General features: G+C 37.3%; 1 protein-coding gene across 1 annotated transcript; it reads left to right on the forward strand.

Moving 5' to 3' along the window:
- The first annotated feature begins 7628 nt into the window (after positions 1-7628).
- LOC149232696 (nicotinamidase 2-like) lies at positions 7629-8782 on the forward strand. Its single transcript, XM_089379479.1, has 2 exons — positions 7629-8046; positions 8134-8782. Exons 1-2 carry the CDS (start codon positions 7696-7698, stop codon positions 8449-8451), a joined length of 669 nt encoding a protein of 222 aa, XP_089235605.1. The 5' UTR covers positions 7629-7695; the 3' UTR covers positions 8452-8782.
- The last annotated feature ends 9625 nt before the right edge of the window (positions 8783-18407 follow it).

An 18407-nucleotide genomic window follows, 5' to 3' on the forward strand; every position in this document is an offset into this window, starting at 1 on the left:
CTAGTGGCCTTGAGCAACACTAATGAAATAATAGGGACCAGGGAGGGGAACTTAAAGGTTGTGTCCCTGTCATTGTAAGTTGGAGGGGGCTTGTCGTGTTACAATTTTGGAAGGCATCTCGAGAAAGGAGGAGCATCGAGTCATGGTTTGTTGGATACTTAAACAAAAGAGAATCTCCGACATGAAATCTGAGCCTCTCGACCCACTGATTAAAGATCTCGTGTTAGGAGCCAGTGGGTATGCTCCAACCACTCTTGCCTCCAACTATGAAATCAATCTCCGCCACCATTTCTAACCCCAAGGCCAAGACACACAAAGCCTCTCCACTGCTAAATCTTCTGCTAAAGAAACCCTTTTATGTCACTGTTGCAGCGAGGGGCTCCACCAAATTGCTAGCAACACCGAAAACAAATGCGACTTCCAAGAACAAAACCAAACAACAAAATATAATGGTGGTGAAGAAATGTGTGATCAAAAAATTCACCTACAACCAATAAAGGCCTCATAATTTGCGACGAGAACATGGTTATGAATTACGTATGGAGTTATCTTTGAGCACTGAGCTTTACTAACTCAAAATAAAATAAAATTTGAACAATCCCAACTTAGAGGACTGATGTACAATTTATAAGGAAATATTCCTTATCAGGCTTAAATTGGTAGACAATGTATTCAAGGATTCCCATAGGGAATCCATGTAATTGACTAAACAAACCCTAGCCGCACAATGTCCAATCAAATCCAGCAAGTGTGATAAACAAATATATGTTAAACGCTTATCATAGGTCAAAGAACTAAGATTTAAACTCCTGAGATTTACTTGGACAATGATTGGCGTCAAATGCAGTAATGGTGAAAGGCAAAGCATTACTTAGTAGCTGACTCTTCGATTTCTAATTCGACAAACATTTCCTCGTCCAACTATGAAACAAAGAAATATGATCTGTGTGAGGCAATATACATTCCATGACTATATAATATCAGCGTCAGAAAATATAAAAGCAGCATAAATTCCACGAGCATAGAGCTAAGAATATAAATCTTGGGAATCAATTAGAACTATAGTGGGGTAACGATGGTAGACGTTTTATTTTGTTAAAGACGTCCTTGTTTTGCATGTTGAACGACATTATTACATTTCCTTTCAACCATATTGGCACCATCATAAGCATAATCTGCGATCTATGCAAAAGCTTTGAAGCTTTGAGGAGTTTTTTTACTTTGATTGCTAAGTTTCTTGTACACAGTTTTATTATTGGAGGAACAAATGATAAATTCAAATTGAAAAATGATCAAAACAAATTATTTTTATTTTTATAATCCATGTCTCCCTCAATATTGATGAGAAATTATTTTTTAATATTATAATACTATTTGTTTTTTTCCTTCAAATAAAATGTAAATGTAAAATCATTTACAATTGGCAATCTGTATATAATTATTTATTATTAATGTGTGCAATTCTTTCCATCTAATTTAGCTACATTTAAATTAAGTGATAATGATTAACTACTATGTAGCACTTATTACATGGAGAGGAGAGACACTCTCTAGGTTAGAATGGAAGGGATGTAATGTCATGTAGCTATTATGTAGCACTTGTTACATGGAGAGGAGAGACATTCTCTAGGTTAGAATGGAAGAGATGTAATGTCATGTAGCTACTATGTAGCACTTGTTACATGGAGAGGAGAGACACTCTCTAGGTTAGAATGGAAGAGATGTAATGTCATGTAACTATGCAACACTTTCTTCTTCTTCTTCTTCCTTTTTTTTTTTTTTGGTCGAGCATGAAAGCTATATTTATATTAATTAGACGGGCCATGTACATAATATCAGCATGATTGAATAGTCAATAACCCAGATAACCCTGTGTGATAGTTCAGCCAGTTCCCAAATAAAAACCATATACAACCAGGTACATAACAATGTAAGAAGACCAGTTATGAACTCCATGAGGGAAAATAATAGGAATGAAGATAATTCCAATCAACTAACTCCGACAGATAGCTAGTGATGATACCATAACAACCCATATACATGGTATTTCTTATAACAGATTTAAGACCCCATATAATGTCCGTTCCTGTAACATGCAAAAAAAAACAAAAAATTGTTATACAAAAAAAAGATACGAACCATTATGCAAAAGTCTATCTAGGAAATAAGTACTCCACAGTGCCGATCCTTTTGTCTTCCATGATTATGTCCATATGTACTTCTCCTACTATATAGCACTTGTTACATGGAGAGGAGAGGCACTCTCTAGATTAGAATGGAAGAGATGTAATGTTATGTCTATCTTGTCCTATGAAGCATTTTGGTTCAGTCAAATTATATAAAAATAAAATAAAATAAAATAATAATTATAATTATAATAAAGTAATAATTAAAAATCTTTAGAGCCATTTTAATCCTAAATTCACTAAGTGCTTACAAATATCAAATCTTGAAGTGCAAATCTCTTTTAAAGTGAAAATAAATTTGATCCCTTTCAATGTGTAATATACGTAGAATTAAGATAGATTTAGACTAATTTCAAAAAAAAAATAGTATAAATCAATTTTAATGATTTGATTAAATCACTGTTAATTTAAAAAAATTAAATTGCTTTAGATCTATTTTAATTCCAAATTTACTAATCAAATCTGTTTTAAAATAAACATAAATTTGATCCCTTACATATATAATATATATAATAATAAATACCGAATTAAAATATTTTTTTTTTCAATATAAATCAATTTTAATAATATGATTAAATCCCTATTAATTTTTTTTTTGACAATAAACCCACCATTATTATTAGTTTTTAAACAAAGGATAAATTTACAATAAAACGAACATATTCTGGAACTTTAGTGACGTTGAATTACAAGTTCATGATGGATAAATTTACAATAAACACAATAAACAAGCCCATTACAAGACTTTCGTTTACATCACATTCGATTTGATTTTCATTAAATAGGAATAAGAAATTTAAACAGCGAAGGGTGGATAATAAAAGTAAAAGTCAGTGAGAGTGTTTGTATTTGACTTATACCCAAAATCCCTTTCTAGGACTACGCGATTAAAAATAACAAGGGTGCCACTGTTGTAGCGTTGGTCCCTGCCGGGGTCCAGAAAATGAACAACAATATTGCTGCTGTGCTCAAATGCAAGAAACCTTTTGCTTTCAGAATCATTACCATAATCATCGCTATAGGAGGATTAGTTACAAGAGATGGTGCAAAAGCTCCATTCAGTCACCACAACTATGGTGAAAAGATAGTGTTTTACGTCTGCGTTGGGCCTTGGATTTTTACAGATTTATGCTGCACATTCAAACTACCATAAATTTCAAATGCCAATACTAGATTTATGATATTTGCTGCTAGTTTCATTCTTGATTTTATGGTTGTTTTTTTTTCGGCAGGTATACCACTGCATTGCAATCTTGTTGATTTAGATTTCGCACCCACCCCCAGCGATTTGCTGTTGCAGAAAATTTGTTCGGGAAATTGACAGAAACCTAGCCATTGAATTTAAAGTGAATAATATAATGAAGAATTCTATGATTTATAGTGAAGATAAAGTGTCATGTTTCAACATAGGATGCAACATAGTTGAGTATTGGTTTATATTAACCAATATAATTCATTCGAACTTGAAAAAAGTCATTTCAAATGAAAATTCTATTAAGTTTTTATTTCGCAAATAATTAATATTATTATTTTAAGTCATTGTTTCAATACATATAAAGCTATTTTAAATCACTTAATATAAAATTTTGAGTCATAATTAGTTGCATAAAAGCTTTGTTCTTCATGTTTTCATTAGCAAAGCATTATAGCCCGAAGTTTGATACCCTTCAACATGGTTTTATACCCTTCAGAATGGTTTTATGAGAAATTGTAATCCATGGAAGTTGTAAGTGCGTGCGGGAGTCAGAGCTACAAATAAAAGGGACCAAAATTAAGAATAATTGGATTACACAAAATGTTGAAATATTTATTCTCTCGCGCGTTTTTCAAATACATTTCATTATCTATAGTCATTCTTTATCTTTGTCCAATATTAATACAAAATGTCTAAGGAAACGATGGCTGGATTCCAATGACCTTTCTTCCTTGGAAACCTTCCCATTCTCAAATCACCGGTTTCATGTATTACTCAGCATCCTGAATTTGGGAAACCCTTCGAAGGGTCGAACCCTAATGGCATCACTAAAAGACCCACCTGCGCAAATTTGAGATTCAGGGCAATTATATAATCTGGGCCAATACCCAAGTTAGTTAAAAAACAACAGGGACAAAAGAGTCTAGATTAACCTGCAATTTTTGCAAGGGCAACCTCAATGACCCTATAAGAAGAAAACAAAGCATAACAATAGCTGGATAAATGGGAAATAATTAGAAACTATCATCATACCTGTTCATCGCAGAGCAAAACTTGGTCTACTTCGATAAGCAATAAACCTCCAAGAATTGATATTAGAAATGGCCCCTTCTGTAATGCAGTTGATAGACACTTACTGTAGATTACACTGTAACCACTCAAACAAAAATGCTATCGCGTTAATATGTCAGGAAATCCTAACTTCATAAGCATAAATTAATATATATTTACATCTTTTAATATATTTACTTATTTATTTAAATAAAATATTAAATCTTAATAATTGAAATAAAATAAAATATTAAATGTTAATAATTGAAATAAAATATTAAAAAGGTAAAAAAATAACATACCATCAATACAATGAATAGATTGTAGTCCCTGCCAAGGTATTCCAGTGGCAAGCAAATTCACAATAAAAGCTATGTTAATTGTGCATTCAGTGATTATTTTTAAATCTATGAAATCAAAAAATAAAATAAAATTCCTTAAAGTTTTGTAATTGAAGCAAGTCAATACAAACAAATGTGAAGATGATAATATCACGCCTCAAAAACACTGTGCCACTTTCCTATATTTGTCAAAAGGACTCTACCACATTTCCTATATTTTTCATGCAGTTGGACTTAAAAGAGCATGTTGTTCACTTTTATTCGAGACTGGTTCATAAATCTCTCTCCCTATGCGTAAGCGTTGTCGTTTGCTGCATTGTTGTTGAAATGCATGAAGACTGAACCCTTCAAAATGGCACTTGGGGTGGAGGAGTAGGCCACAAAAGGAGCCTAGTGCTCAAATAGAATCTGGGTGGGAGTGGAGCGAAACCATATATCTAATCCATTGATTCCTTATATTGTCTGTATCTGCCTGGTTGACGCCAGTAAACTGATAATTCCCATCCCCTATTTTTGACAAGCAACAGGAGACGATTCTACGACGGAATCATAAGGCGATAGCAAGATCCTGCTACAAGAGTAGGTCAGAATGCAGATATATGAAAATGCCGTAGTGGCTGCCATGGGAACAACAATTTGATTTTCGACCAGATTCAGAGGAACTGCACTGAGAATTGGATGTTCACTATCTACGCTCTACCACAATTAGAATGGGATTAGCATGGGTATTTCCTATTTCAATTTTCAACTTCTCAGTAGATAGGCACATGCATGGAACCTGCACGTCTTGGGCACATCAAGGACTGACACCCCGCCATCTTTTATTTGAGTCTCTAAAATACTACGTGGCCCCATTTTGCCATGCAAGGTTACATATGTGTGACCCTTCTGCATGTATGACACATGTTTCTGGAAGCAGATTTCATTTGCGGTGCAGGAGCAACGTTAGCAAGGTTATAGATGTGTAGCACCTCTGGATTTGGTTGGTGCCGTGTGTGAATTGAAGAACCCACCAAAAGCTAAAGTAATTCGTTGAACCTTCGGTAGATCAGAATTTAGTCAGAGGCACATGAAGCTATAAAACCTAGACCCATTCAGGTTTGGCTATAATTCTGCGGTTGGATCTGCACTATAATTTTCCCTCTGTGCAGTAGAAAACTTATTCTCCATGGGCAGTGTAAGCACAGTGAGTAGTTCCACAGTCTGTCCTGCAAATCCAACACAAGAAAAGCATTGCTCGCTTTCTCCATTTGATCTTCAGCTAGCAGAGGCCAACTACATTCAGTATGTACTCTTCTTCCAACATGGATTTGTTAATAATTCGCATGAAGTAACAATTGAGCGGTTGAAATGGAGCCTGGAAAAGGTGCTCCTTCATTTCTACCCTTTCGCTGGCAGATTGGTCGACTCTCCCGACGGTTTTCTAAATATCGAATGCAATGACGAGGGTGCCCAATTTACAGAGGTCATTGCAGACGCCACTCTTGACCAGATTCTCCTTCACAAAAGTCCTCGCTATATTCAGGAACTGTTGTTTCCTCTGAACCATTCTATTTGTGCAGACGGCCGGTCTCTTCCTTTGCTTGCAGTTCAGGTATGTGATTGAAAAACCTCCTAATTACAATCTGCATTTAATTAATGATTTGAAAGATGTTTTATTTGTTACAGTTTACTATACACAGATGTAGAAAACATACTTTTCTACGGTATATATTTTCTTGTCAGTTACAAATTTGATAAGAATTGGGTAGAAATCCCAACTATGGTCGAAATATAATCAATTTTTTTAGCACCCAACAGCTTTGTTCAATTTAAATAAAACTTAAATTATAATAAAATATGAGCAGAATTGTAATTCAATAAAAACTATACTTTCCAAGTTTTGCCGAATATTTCGGCTCATTCTCTCGAGTGCACCAGAACACCGTATTCTTCTCATGTTCACTGATATTTGAATATCATACATGACATCAGTCTTGGGCCGGGGCATGGTTGAGTTTAATGAGTGTCAAAATGCTTTATCTGCTATCTTAAATTTCCCAGAGACCTTAAAGATCTTGAGAATACTAAATGAGGCATTTACCGTTGAGTTTTTGAGTAAGGTTTTCATGTTCAATATCATTAATATCGCCTGCAGTAAATAGAAACAGTTAAAGTAAAAAAAAAAACGATGCATTTAAAGCAGAGGAAATTAAAGAACGAAATGGATGCATTTCTCGTTGAGTTTTTGATTAAGGTTTTGGTAAGTTCACCTTGAAGCCACGGTGCTAAATTTATGCTTTAAATTAACAGGTTCTCCATGATCCTCTGCAGGTAGATCCCTTGCAGCTAGTGGAATAACATAAAATAACAAGTAAGGTACTTCTCTGGAGTTAGCTGCATCTAAAGTTTGCCCAAATACATAAAGATAGTCTGATACATACCAGGTCTGTCAGGTCGCAAACTACAATGCCACTGCCTTTCTCTGGTGCAACTAGCTATGAACTACGTCGAAAGGATAGAATTGAAATCTTGCAGACTCAAGCGACTCAAGCATGTAGATAACAGAGCACGTCCAAACACTCCAATTGAAATCTTGCAGACTCTTCTGGGCAGAGGACGACTATCTTTTACCATACCAGAATTGCATGCTAATAGCCATTTGGAAGGGGCCTTGCATGCTAATAGCCATGTGGAAGGAGCTTTGATATACATGTGGAAAAGACCTCGAAAGGGCTTCAAAGTATATTGGCTATTTGAACTTTGGATAAAATAGTATTGCTGCAATTTTTTTGCATCGGGCCACATGAAGCCCTTTCAATGTTAAAACTTTGGATAAAATTTACGTGAATAAAATTGTTATTATCGATGGATCGCTATAGTCCCTGCTAACTGATCAACTAATAAGCGGTCAAACGATCGATTGATCGCTATAATCCCTGCTATGCCGGAGGCAGGGAATAATCAAACGCAGGGAGTTACGCATTGTTGGGACGACTCGCGAGTTGTATTGCAGAAGATGGCGCGTTCATACGAAAAATACGAGATCAGGAGGCGCAATCCCGATCCCGACAATGCGGCCCTTGTGGTGATAGACATGCAGGTTTACTTCAAGGAACTAGCTACTCCCATTCTCCCCGCGATTCGTCGCACGATCAACTCCTGTCGAGCTCAGAACATTCCAGTCGTCTACACTCGACACTCTCATAGAGACCCTTCCGACTATGGGATGCAGGAAGAGTGGTGGAACAGTGTCATTCGCGACGGCACTCCGGAAGCCGAGCTAATGCCTGAGGTTCGATCCTCTCACCTTAAAGCAGATCTGCATATGCTGTTGTTGTAATCAAAACAAAAGCTTCAATGGTTTTGCGTTTGAATGCAGGTCGACAAAAGGGCGACCGACAAACTCGTTCACAAGCACACTTACAGCGGATTCTATGACACCGATCTGGAACAGTACCTGCGAGAGCAGGGCAAATCTGAAGTGATTATAACGGGAGTGGTGACGAATCTGTGCTGTGAGACGACGGCCAGGGATGCCTTTAATCGAGGGTTTAGGGTTTTCTTCTCCACCGACGCAACTGCTACAGCAAATGAGGATTTCCACGAGTCGACGCTCAAGAATCTCGCTTATGGCTTTGCTTATCTCGTCGATTGTCAGAGATTAGAAGATGCTTTCACTGTCAAAAGTATCGTCTGATTCTAGGGGTCTTGTAAGTGTGAATGAATGTCTGTTTAATTGTGCTTAAATCAACACAGTATATACAACACAAGTCGATGCTTTAGGGTGAGGTCACCTGTTAAATCCTTGTAGGTTAACGTGTGAACATTTGTAAATTAGGGTTTTAAGGGTTTTGGGAATCCTTGATTCCTAAATAGGTTCTAGGGCGTGGATTTAAGCGCCGGGACAGAATGAACTACTCTGGCTTATCGCGGAGCTCCTGCTCATGTTTATGATAGGATTCACGTTTTCGTTTGATTTTCACAGGAACTTTTTTATGCTATAGCATCCTACTTCCGCTTCTGGTTTATCGTCAGCTTTAGTTGTTAATGGTGTATAAGGCTCGATCTTTTTTCATATTTACTTGTTATTTGTTGTATAAAGTTAAATAAATTGGTACTGAAAACTCCTATAACATGTCCGCCGTCTGTTGGTTGACTGGCCAGTTGGGTACTGGGGTTTGTTGGTTGAATGGTGGCACAGAGGTGTATATATATGATGTGTGAGCGTGCGCTGATCTTAGCTTTGAATCTGAATTTACACAAACCCCATATAAATCTCTACTCTGTGCTAACCCACAATAAAATTCTTTCCGGTGGCTTTGAATAACTGTTCCTTCATTAATAGAAGCAACATCAATTAAAAATTAAATCTGCCATACCAGTTTCCAAAGCGTACTCTAGATTTCTCGTCTCACTTAGCGTCTAGCTCTTTGGTATTTGTTGGGATCAGCCTTTTCCTGGACAATCTGAGGAAGATCGTGTGGTTCTCGGCCAGTTTGGAGGGCTATTCGTCTTTCTTCATACAGGCCCAGTGCTCTTATAACCCCTGATCACGAGGTTTGGTGTTTGATTTCCCTTCGAGGAGAACAAATATCTACAGCATTGCGTCATTCGAACTCGCGAAGGCCGGCGCCCCTCATTGTCTCTAAAACCGCTACATCAGGTTCTTCAATACATGATTCTCTTCTCATTCAAGCGTCTACAGCCTTGACAGAACTCGCATGGTTAAACTCATTGGGTGAGATCGACCTTCAATTTTGAATAAATAAACTGCCGGACAGAGTTTTGGCCCGTAATTCCACTTGGAATGACGAGTTGGGTAGAATTTTGGCCTTTAATTTCACTTGGAATGACGAGCTGGGCAGAGAGCGGCCCTCAGTTTCACTTGGAATGACAAGCTGGACGGAGTTTTGAATCTCTAATTCTTTGTTAGATTGATTATTCAGCCAATTCAAAGTAGAGTAATTGTGAAGAGAAAAACCAAGAACCAGAATAAGAAATTTCAAATATACAACAGAGCTTGCAAAAATTGAACACATCCACTATCTCTAAACCCGTGCGCATTCCATCCTATAATAAACAATGCTTACAACTCGTTTTACACACCACGAGGAAGATAACTCGAACCCAATAGATCTGTTGAGATCTTCGATTATTAGAGAAATGAAAACCAATTCCTAGGCTTACTCTAACACCCCTAAATACATGCTAAACAAGTAAATTTTTATCCATTGGCTCATTATGTGAGATGGAGGAGGTTATGGGTGCATAATGAATTTATACAAATTCCTCAACTTGTGAACCCAAAATTACTCCTACCTATGACAAAACAGAAAACAAACATGTATTAATGATCCACCTGAACAAAAGACTTTTTCATGGGTTCTTGTCCGCGAGTTCATCAATGTTGCTACCATGCTTTGATACGTCTGAAGCTGTCATCCATGTAACGTTTTTAAGTGGAGGGTCCTTTCTCGGCAATCACCACTACAAAACCATGCTTTTACATTTAGATGGACCACTTGCAACATCTTAATTTTTTTGTGTTCAGATTACGTATCACTGTCCAGTATGATGACTCATCTTTTGCACTAGCCTGGAGTTGGTTTACAAAAATCATTTGAAGGGTATGTTTCCTGAAAACATCATTGGGTCCATCAATTACTTCACTTCTTGTTGTATTGCATTTGAACAATTGAATGCTTTCACTTGCTGGCAAAGGTTTGCCTTTAACATTGGGATATGATCCAATCAAGGAGAAACATGAAGAACACTGTACTGCAACCCACTATATTGTATTTGAAACTCATGAACTGATTTCCAAGATAAAAGCTACTGTATTTGTCCTTTCTTTCTAAGGTTCTGTAGTGATTTGAAGCTGCTGAAGAGAAGCATTCTCTGAATTGTTATTGCTACTAAAGGTATTGTGGGAACTTGGCAGCAAACCAGAATCAGCAATAAAATAATCTTCCCTGTGATTCTGTACAGAATCTGCCAGTGTTGGAATTCTAATAAATTGCTCCTCTAAAGGTTGAAAAGTTGGGTCAGCAACAATTCCCGACAAACTTGTTTCAATAGGAGAGAGACCAGAAAATCAGATGCTGGAATACCCATTCCATTTTCCTTAGCACATACTATAGTTTCCAATTCCTGATCACAGATGGGATTAGCCTTTTCCATCTTACTCAGCAGGAGCAAAGAGCCTGAAACACAGACATCATGGTTAGTATTGTAATTTTCTTTCTTCTTTAATTTCTCTACACCTTTCCTTCTACCAAGTTAACATTTTTCATAGCATCATGACATGAAAGACATTGATGTAGATGAAATCTTCTGGAATGCTGTGTTATCACTGGTATGTCCGATGTTTTGGGTGAACACTTCACCCATCTTCAAGGACATTAAGCTTTTCTTATAGATTTCATCTACATCAAGTTAATGGCTGTGAAAATATACATCCTAATATGAAAGACATTTCCACTTTTTCCTATTAAAAAATTCTTTGCTCTCACTCAAAATACCATCCTTCATGTTGCATTTAGTTGGAAAGCCTTGAATTGATGTTTTTATCTGAAGAAGTTCATTTCCTTCAAATAAGCAGCAACATGTTCCAAACCAATTATCAACAATGTCATGTCAGTTGACAAATGGTAATTCCTTAAAGGATCTGATTGTGATCTTGTTGATGGCTCTTGAATGTGTATACATTCTCTAACCTCCATCCTTCTTAGGTCTCAACATTGTTGGAACTGTATAAGGACTCAAACATTCTCTTACTAGCCATATGTTGAATGTTCAACAATTCTTGTACTTGATTCTCGATTTCTTCATTTTCCTTTGGAGTCATCCTGTAAGCTACCTTGTTTGGTAAATTGGCTTCTGGAATGAGATCTATATGATGGCTGATGCTTCTCATTGGAGGCAGTTCTTTAGGTAAGCTATCCACAACAATATCAAAAGACTGACTCAGCAAATCTTGAATTTCTATAGGCAGATCAGTCGACTTTGTGCTAGTAATAACTATTTTTGGTTTTGGCAATCAATGGAAAATTTACCTCATCATTTCTGATAAGATGTAAGAATTTTTTACCTCTAACCAATGTTGCGAACATAGTGATTGGGATTAAATCGGTGAGGGTCCGAAATCGGAAAAATCGTGAAAAAATAGGTAAAAATCGGCAAAAAATCACAAAATATAAAAATATTAATTTTTTTTCAATATTTCTAATATTTAAAGCATCCACAATAAAATAAATGCATTGACACATAAATATGAAAAAAAACTAATATATAAGATGTGCAATATCATGTCTAGTGCTACATCACACATAATAGTGAATCATGTTCTGAATACTAAGTCCTGAGTCCCAACTCAGCCTCAAAATATCAACAAAAAATATAATAATGTATCTCATATCATGAGTCATAATGTCATATACAATGAAATGAACCAAATAACTAATACTACTGATTTCCTCTGCCCCTCTTGCGAGAAAATGTAACAACTTTCCCTCTAGATGAAGAAGGCGGTGGGGCTGGCAGTGGACTTTGCTGTGCTCTAGAAGCTGAAGAACTAGGAGCTATAGGAGGTAGACCACATCTTCTACTGGTTACAAAGGTAGGTGGTGTCACCTCCTCTACTCTCTCCATTACTTCCTGCTCCAACCAATCAGAGGCTGACTCCATGATAGGCCTCTCGGCGTCAACCCTCCATGTAGTAGTGGTGTCAATCCCATCCAATGAAATGGCCTCCACATTAGGTGTTCTTTCAAGTTGCCCCATCTCAATCGAAGATTGTAGTAGATGTAAACCATGTCATTAAGTCGCTAGGACTCCAACCTGTACACGGGTCATAAATTAATAAATTAATAATTAGAAAAAAAAATTATTTAATAAATTCAAAAAATTCACTGGAAATTTGGAATATTTTAATTTTTAATTTGTTGCGCTTCTTGGTGTGTATTTTTTCCATTGTTTTACAAAACGGCCGAATCGACTCCGACTCGGCCGAGTCGAACCGAGTCAAAGGCCTGGGGAGTGACTCGGCCAGCTACCCGGTTCGGTTGACCGAGTCACATATGACTCGGCCGAGTCATCCAATGACTCGGCCGAGTCATATGTGACTCGGTCAACCCGGCCGGGTAGCTGGCCGAGTCACTGTTGGGACGGCTGGGCAGCGTAAATGATAAAAAAATTCATAACAGAGACTTATATATTGCAAATTGGACGTATTGGAGCATGCTCTCACCACTGTTAGCTTCAGAATGCTGAGATATTGTAACAGCCTTTTGTATTGATCATGATGTTAGAACAGACCAGAGAAAATGTTCAAACAATGATCATGAACGAATGTCCTTAAGTTAATTAATTGACAACCGCCTGATGTATATAGGAATTGGATGCCTCTTAATGTGTACTGTGTGTAGAAATTTCACTTAGACGTTTTATGACAGCAAGAAGGACAAGTGAAATCACAATATAATGAGATAGGTAATTGCTATTGTTAAGAGTGATTTTTCAATTTGACAAATTAATGCATCTGAAAGATAACTCACAAAGAGAGAAATAATGCTATCTACTATCGCATAAGTCAACTAACAATGAGCTTCAGAGACAAAAGGAAAACACCAGGCCTAAGATATGGTACAGTGAACATTGAATCAGCCTGGATATGAATGTTGGACTCCAATTTGGCAATGTGACCCCTTCAGAATGCAACGCTGAGCCTGCAATTACAAATTTATTGGCCCTGTACTATATACATTAAGGAAGAGACCCTGTAGATGCTGGTGGCTGAGGGAGACAAGGCTGAACAAGGCTGCAGAAAAGAGAAATAAGCCTTTTAGACCTGTGATAATGCCCAATAAGCCAGTGGCCAGGGTAAGGAAAGATAATCAGGCCTGTAAATCAACAGGGATAGTCACAAATGACAAATTCTCAATGTAAACTCACACCAATCCCTCAAAAATTCATCTCTAGGCCTGTAAATAAAATATCAGTATATATGATTAACAACAATAAATCTATTAAACCCCCAGCGTCAAGGGTAAATGTCCCCTTTAAAGCTTGTAATAGGGTTTGATACCCTCGGTGCCTGCAGCTAGGTTTCTTTTGGCAAATGTGGGCCAGATGGATACAAAGTTGTCTTCCATCTATATTATAATGCTGTGTGTTTGGAAACATGAATGAAAATCTTTAAAATTACGTTTAAAATATTTAAAATTATGTTTTTTAATAAAAAAAATAAATATTTAATGTATTTTTTACAACGACCGAGTCATTGAAATCGAGCCGGCCGAGTCATTACCGTTTCGGAGTCGGAGTCGGAGTCGATCCTCGGTCGAGTCGGAGTCGGAGTCGGAGTCGTAAAACATTGATTTTTTCAAATACACTCTAGTTGCGCTCGCATCCCGAGGAGCTACCTGTTTGGTTGAGAACTCGAATGGCAAGCCTTTGGAGATTGGGTACTCTGCCACCATAACTTCTCCACCATGCATCTACAACAAATAAGATAAACATAAGAAAAAAATGAAATTTGAAAGAAGCAAAGTATGAACTTGAAGAGACAATGAAATTTGAAACAAGCTAAAGCTTACTTGACATTTTAGTCTTCCTATCCACAACAACCATGTCAAAGCTAAATGTGCTACTTGCCATTTTGTATATCTCCATTTCTTTGGATATTTTTGCATGTTCTGCTGGAGATGGCACCATCCTTTGAAGTTTGAACACAAGTGAAGAATCCATCCATGGCCTTATCATCACATAAGAAACCACAGGAGTAAGAAAATGCAGCGTTCAGGTAGACCCTGTTGCATGAATGAGACGATGGAATCTATTGTTCCATCACTCATCAATCATTTCCCATAGGAGTTGTTGTTTCTCAAACCACTCATCGCCCTTATCATCATAGTAGCTCCGAATGGATTCTTCGGCCCTATCCATGGCCTCATACAAGTAGCCCATTGCGGGCTTGTCTCCATCAACTAATTGAAGAACTTTTACCAAAGGTTCAGTAATGCCACACACCTCATGCACTCCTGTCCAAAAGCTTTCTTGGTATGAAACTAACCTGCATATGGCCTCTCTCTCTGGTTTGCGGCTATATGTCAAAGCATGCCACTCCTTTGAAAGAAACATTCTCTTCACATCCCACATAGAATTCAAGAGAGATTGAAGAGATATGAAATTGGTGGCAAACCGTGTAATGGCAGGGCGCACCAACTCCTTGTTGTTGGTGAATGTTTTCATCAAATGAAGCACAAAGGCATTATTATATATAAATTTCATAATGCTTTTTGATGATTCAACAATATCTTTGACAAAAGGAATTTTCATATGTCATCTAACATCAAATCAATGTAGTGTGCAGCACAAGGTGTCCAAAATAAGTTAGGATGCCTCTCCATAAGCATCTTGCCAGCGACGATATAATTTGCAGCGTTGTCCGTTATGACTCGAACAACATGTTGTGGACCTACTTCCTGAATGAACACATCCAACAAATCACATAATAAATGTACATCTTTGATATGTGCAGATGTATTAACAGATTTCATAAACATTGCCCACTTGGGACAATTAACCAAGAAGTTAATAAGGCTTTTACCCTTTTAATCGGTCCAACCATCTGACATCACAGTGCATCTTGTGTGTGCCCATGATTCCCTAAACTCCTCCAATCTCTTAGTGCATTCAACCTTTTCATTTTGAAGAATGTGCCCTCTAAAGTCATCATATGAAGGGACTTTGTACCCTGTGCCAACAAAATGCAATAACATCAACCATGGGTTGGAAAAATGGATTGTTCCTAGCAACGCTGAAAGGAATATCACTTCAAAGAAGAAACTTGTCCAACAACTTGTCAGTTTCTTTCTTCTTTTCTCTTTTTTAATAACTGATGAGATAGATGGTTGCACACCAAGTGTGGTTCTAGGAAAAAATGATGGGGTAGCTACAGGGTTGGGTGTAGATGCTGATGGTGAAGTAGAACCAATACCACTCTCATAGTTACCTCCCAATCTTGACACTCTACTCTTTGCTATTTGAATCTTCAGAGATGCCTTGGACAATTTGGTTGTTTATATTTCTTCTAATGATTTGAGAGCATTTTGGATGATTTTTGGATTTGTTTTTGAGCAAGGCCCTATCTCATGTCCAGAAACTTGTGCAAGGTGATACTTCAATCTGTATACCCTCCCCCCTACTGTCATATGATGCCTACATAACTTGCAACTCAAATCTGTTATGTCAAACCCTCCATCAGGTTCACCAAATTCCCATAGAGGGTCCAATTTCCTTGGCATGTTTGTAACTTTGTTGAATCTTGAGTTTTAATGTAAGATTGAAGTTGAAGTTTGAACTTAGGGCACAAGAAGAACTGCAAGTTAAACAAATGAAATTAACATTTACATACAACATTTTGAATTTTTGACAAAACAAGAAATCCTCAACTCAATGCAACAATAATGACAAAAAATACACATTCAAACCCAAGCGAAAATGATGGAAAAAAACTAGGGCACAAGAAGAAATTAAACAAATAAAATATAAATCAAGATTTTGTATTTTTGACCAAAAAAAACCCTCTCCACTAAATGCAACAAAAATGACAAAAAACACACACTCAAATCCAAACAAAAATAATGGGAAATAAATGGGTAATAGAAACCCAAGGAAAAACAAGAAAAAAACAAAAAAAAGGCCAAATTTGATGCCCATATCTGAAAACCACGCTCTGCTGAAGAAACTTGGTCCAAACTTGATTTTTTTGCTTGGGATGCTAAATTCTTTCACCTTTGTCCTCTCTTGCCCTTGTAGATGAGTTTTCTTCCTCCTTAGCTCTCACTCTTGCCCTTTATCTGCAAAATGAGCCAAAAAAAAACCAAAAATTTGCTTTAAAAACTCGCTATTGCTGCTCCTGGTGATTATTATCGCTCAACTCTTGATTTTTTCATCTCGAAAAAATCGTCGATATAATCGGTTGATAAAATCGTTCTGTTGAAAAAAGCGCAAAAAATCGCGATAACATCGCAATGTCCACAACACTGCTACTAACCATCAACACTTTAGCATTGATCTCTGCTGCATTCTCATCTTTCAAAGGTATGAGTGTAAGTATTACTTCTAACATCTTTCTCAAAGGTGTAAGTACTAAGTATTACTTCTTCCATCATGGATTGCTCTCTTGTCTAAGTTTAGTTAGGTGCATACATGTAGATAAGAATGTAGATATCTAGGGGGCGCATGCTTGCATGCCTCAAATTGGACATTAACCCCATATCCATGTTCTCCCATGTATCCACTCTCTACAACCTCGTGCGACAGCCCAAGATTCAGGTTACCTCAATGCCCTCTTCATGCTTCTTATGCTTTGATAGTGACATCAGAGAGGCCATTTGGGTGATGAACAACAATAAAGAAGTAGATGAGGATGGTTTCCAGAGAGCTCTTTAAGCATGATCTTCGTGCTTTGGTTCCTTGGATGATCTCTTCAACCATGTGGTTTGTACAAGTTTCCCAATGACATGGTCACAACACATCATTTATCTGGTACACAAATTTGGCCTTGGCTCAAATCCCAACAATTACAATAGGATCATGGTAGGCCACGCATTCTCGAAGCTCTATGCTACATCCCTCAACTTGCGGCTCTCTATGGAGCTTAAGTAGAGGCAAGTTAGAGCTAGAGGACATGTTGGATTTTGACCTGAGTACAAGACTATTGATCACATTTTTACACTTAGGGTGATCATTGAGGAAACCCAACATCACTCTTCAAAATTTTATTGTTGTTTTGTAGACCTTTGGATAAATTTTGACTCTATCCTCAAGGAAGGCTTTTATTTTAGAGACTTAGTGTTAGAATTGGCAACTAGGGCCAAATTCCACCTTGGGACAACTCATTTGATGGAGATGATAATTGCCACAACTCATTTGATGGAGATGATGATTGCATTAATTTCCTCTTTTCGAGAGGACCAAAATTGACATAAACATCATCTAATTTGGACAAGCATAAGTGTGTTTTTGAATTTATGCCCACACGTGCAAATTGTTCAGGTTGGCCACATCATCATGTAGGCTCATGAAGCCTAATGGATGGGTCACTTCACCCTCAATGACTTGTATAAATACAAGTGACCTCTCACCTATTGGTTCGTACAACTATTGGGTAGTAGAATTCTTCTCACACGTGTGGCTGGAAAAGAGGACGAATTTCAGGGTAGGATTATTGCAGGGTTTAACAAATGTTGACCAAGGGATATTTTACCAAGTTTGACTGCAATTTGTGGGTCAAAATTTCAGTTTTGTTGAATTGCATCTATTGGCACAAAAATCGAGGTATCTTGAGCACTTTGACCAGGGTTGACCACAGGATTTGACCAAGTTTGACTATTGTTTTCATCACTGTTTTGGGTTGACTTTGACCATCTAAGGAGGCCGAGTTTGATTGGGTGTGATCGAGCTGCATTGTGGATGATTTGCTACTGTTTTGACCGACGTTGACTTTTTGGTTAGCTCTGTTGAATGCTGCAGAAAGTTTATGGATTTGACAGGGCTGTTTTGACTATCATTTGGCAAGTCAATTTTGACTTTATTGTACTCTCTCTCTCAGCTGAACATTTGATATAATAATAAGAAGAATTGATC

Source organism: Pinus tabuliformis, chromosome J (assembly GCF_031772625.1).
Source record: "Pinus tabuliformis cultivar Carrire ecotype Pingquan chromosome J, CPIR1, whole genome shotgun sequence".
NCBI classification, from domain to species: domain Eukaryota; kingdom Viridiplantae; phylum Streptophyta; class Pinopsida; order Pinales; family Pinaceae; genus Pinus; species Pinus tabuliformis.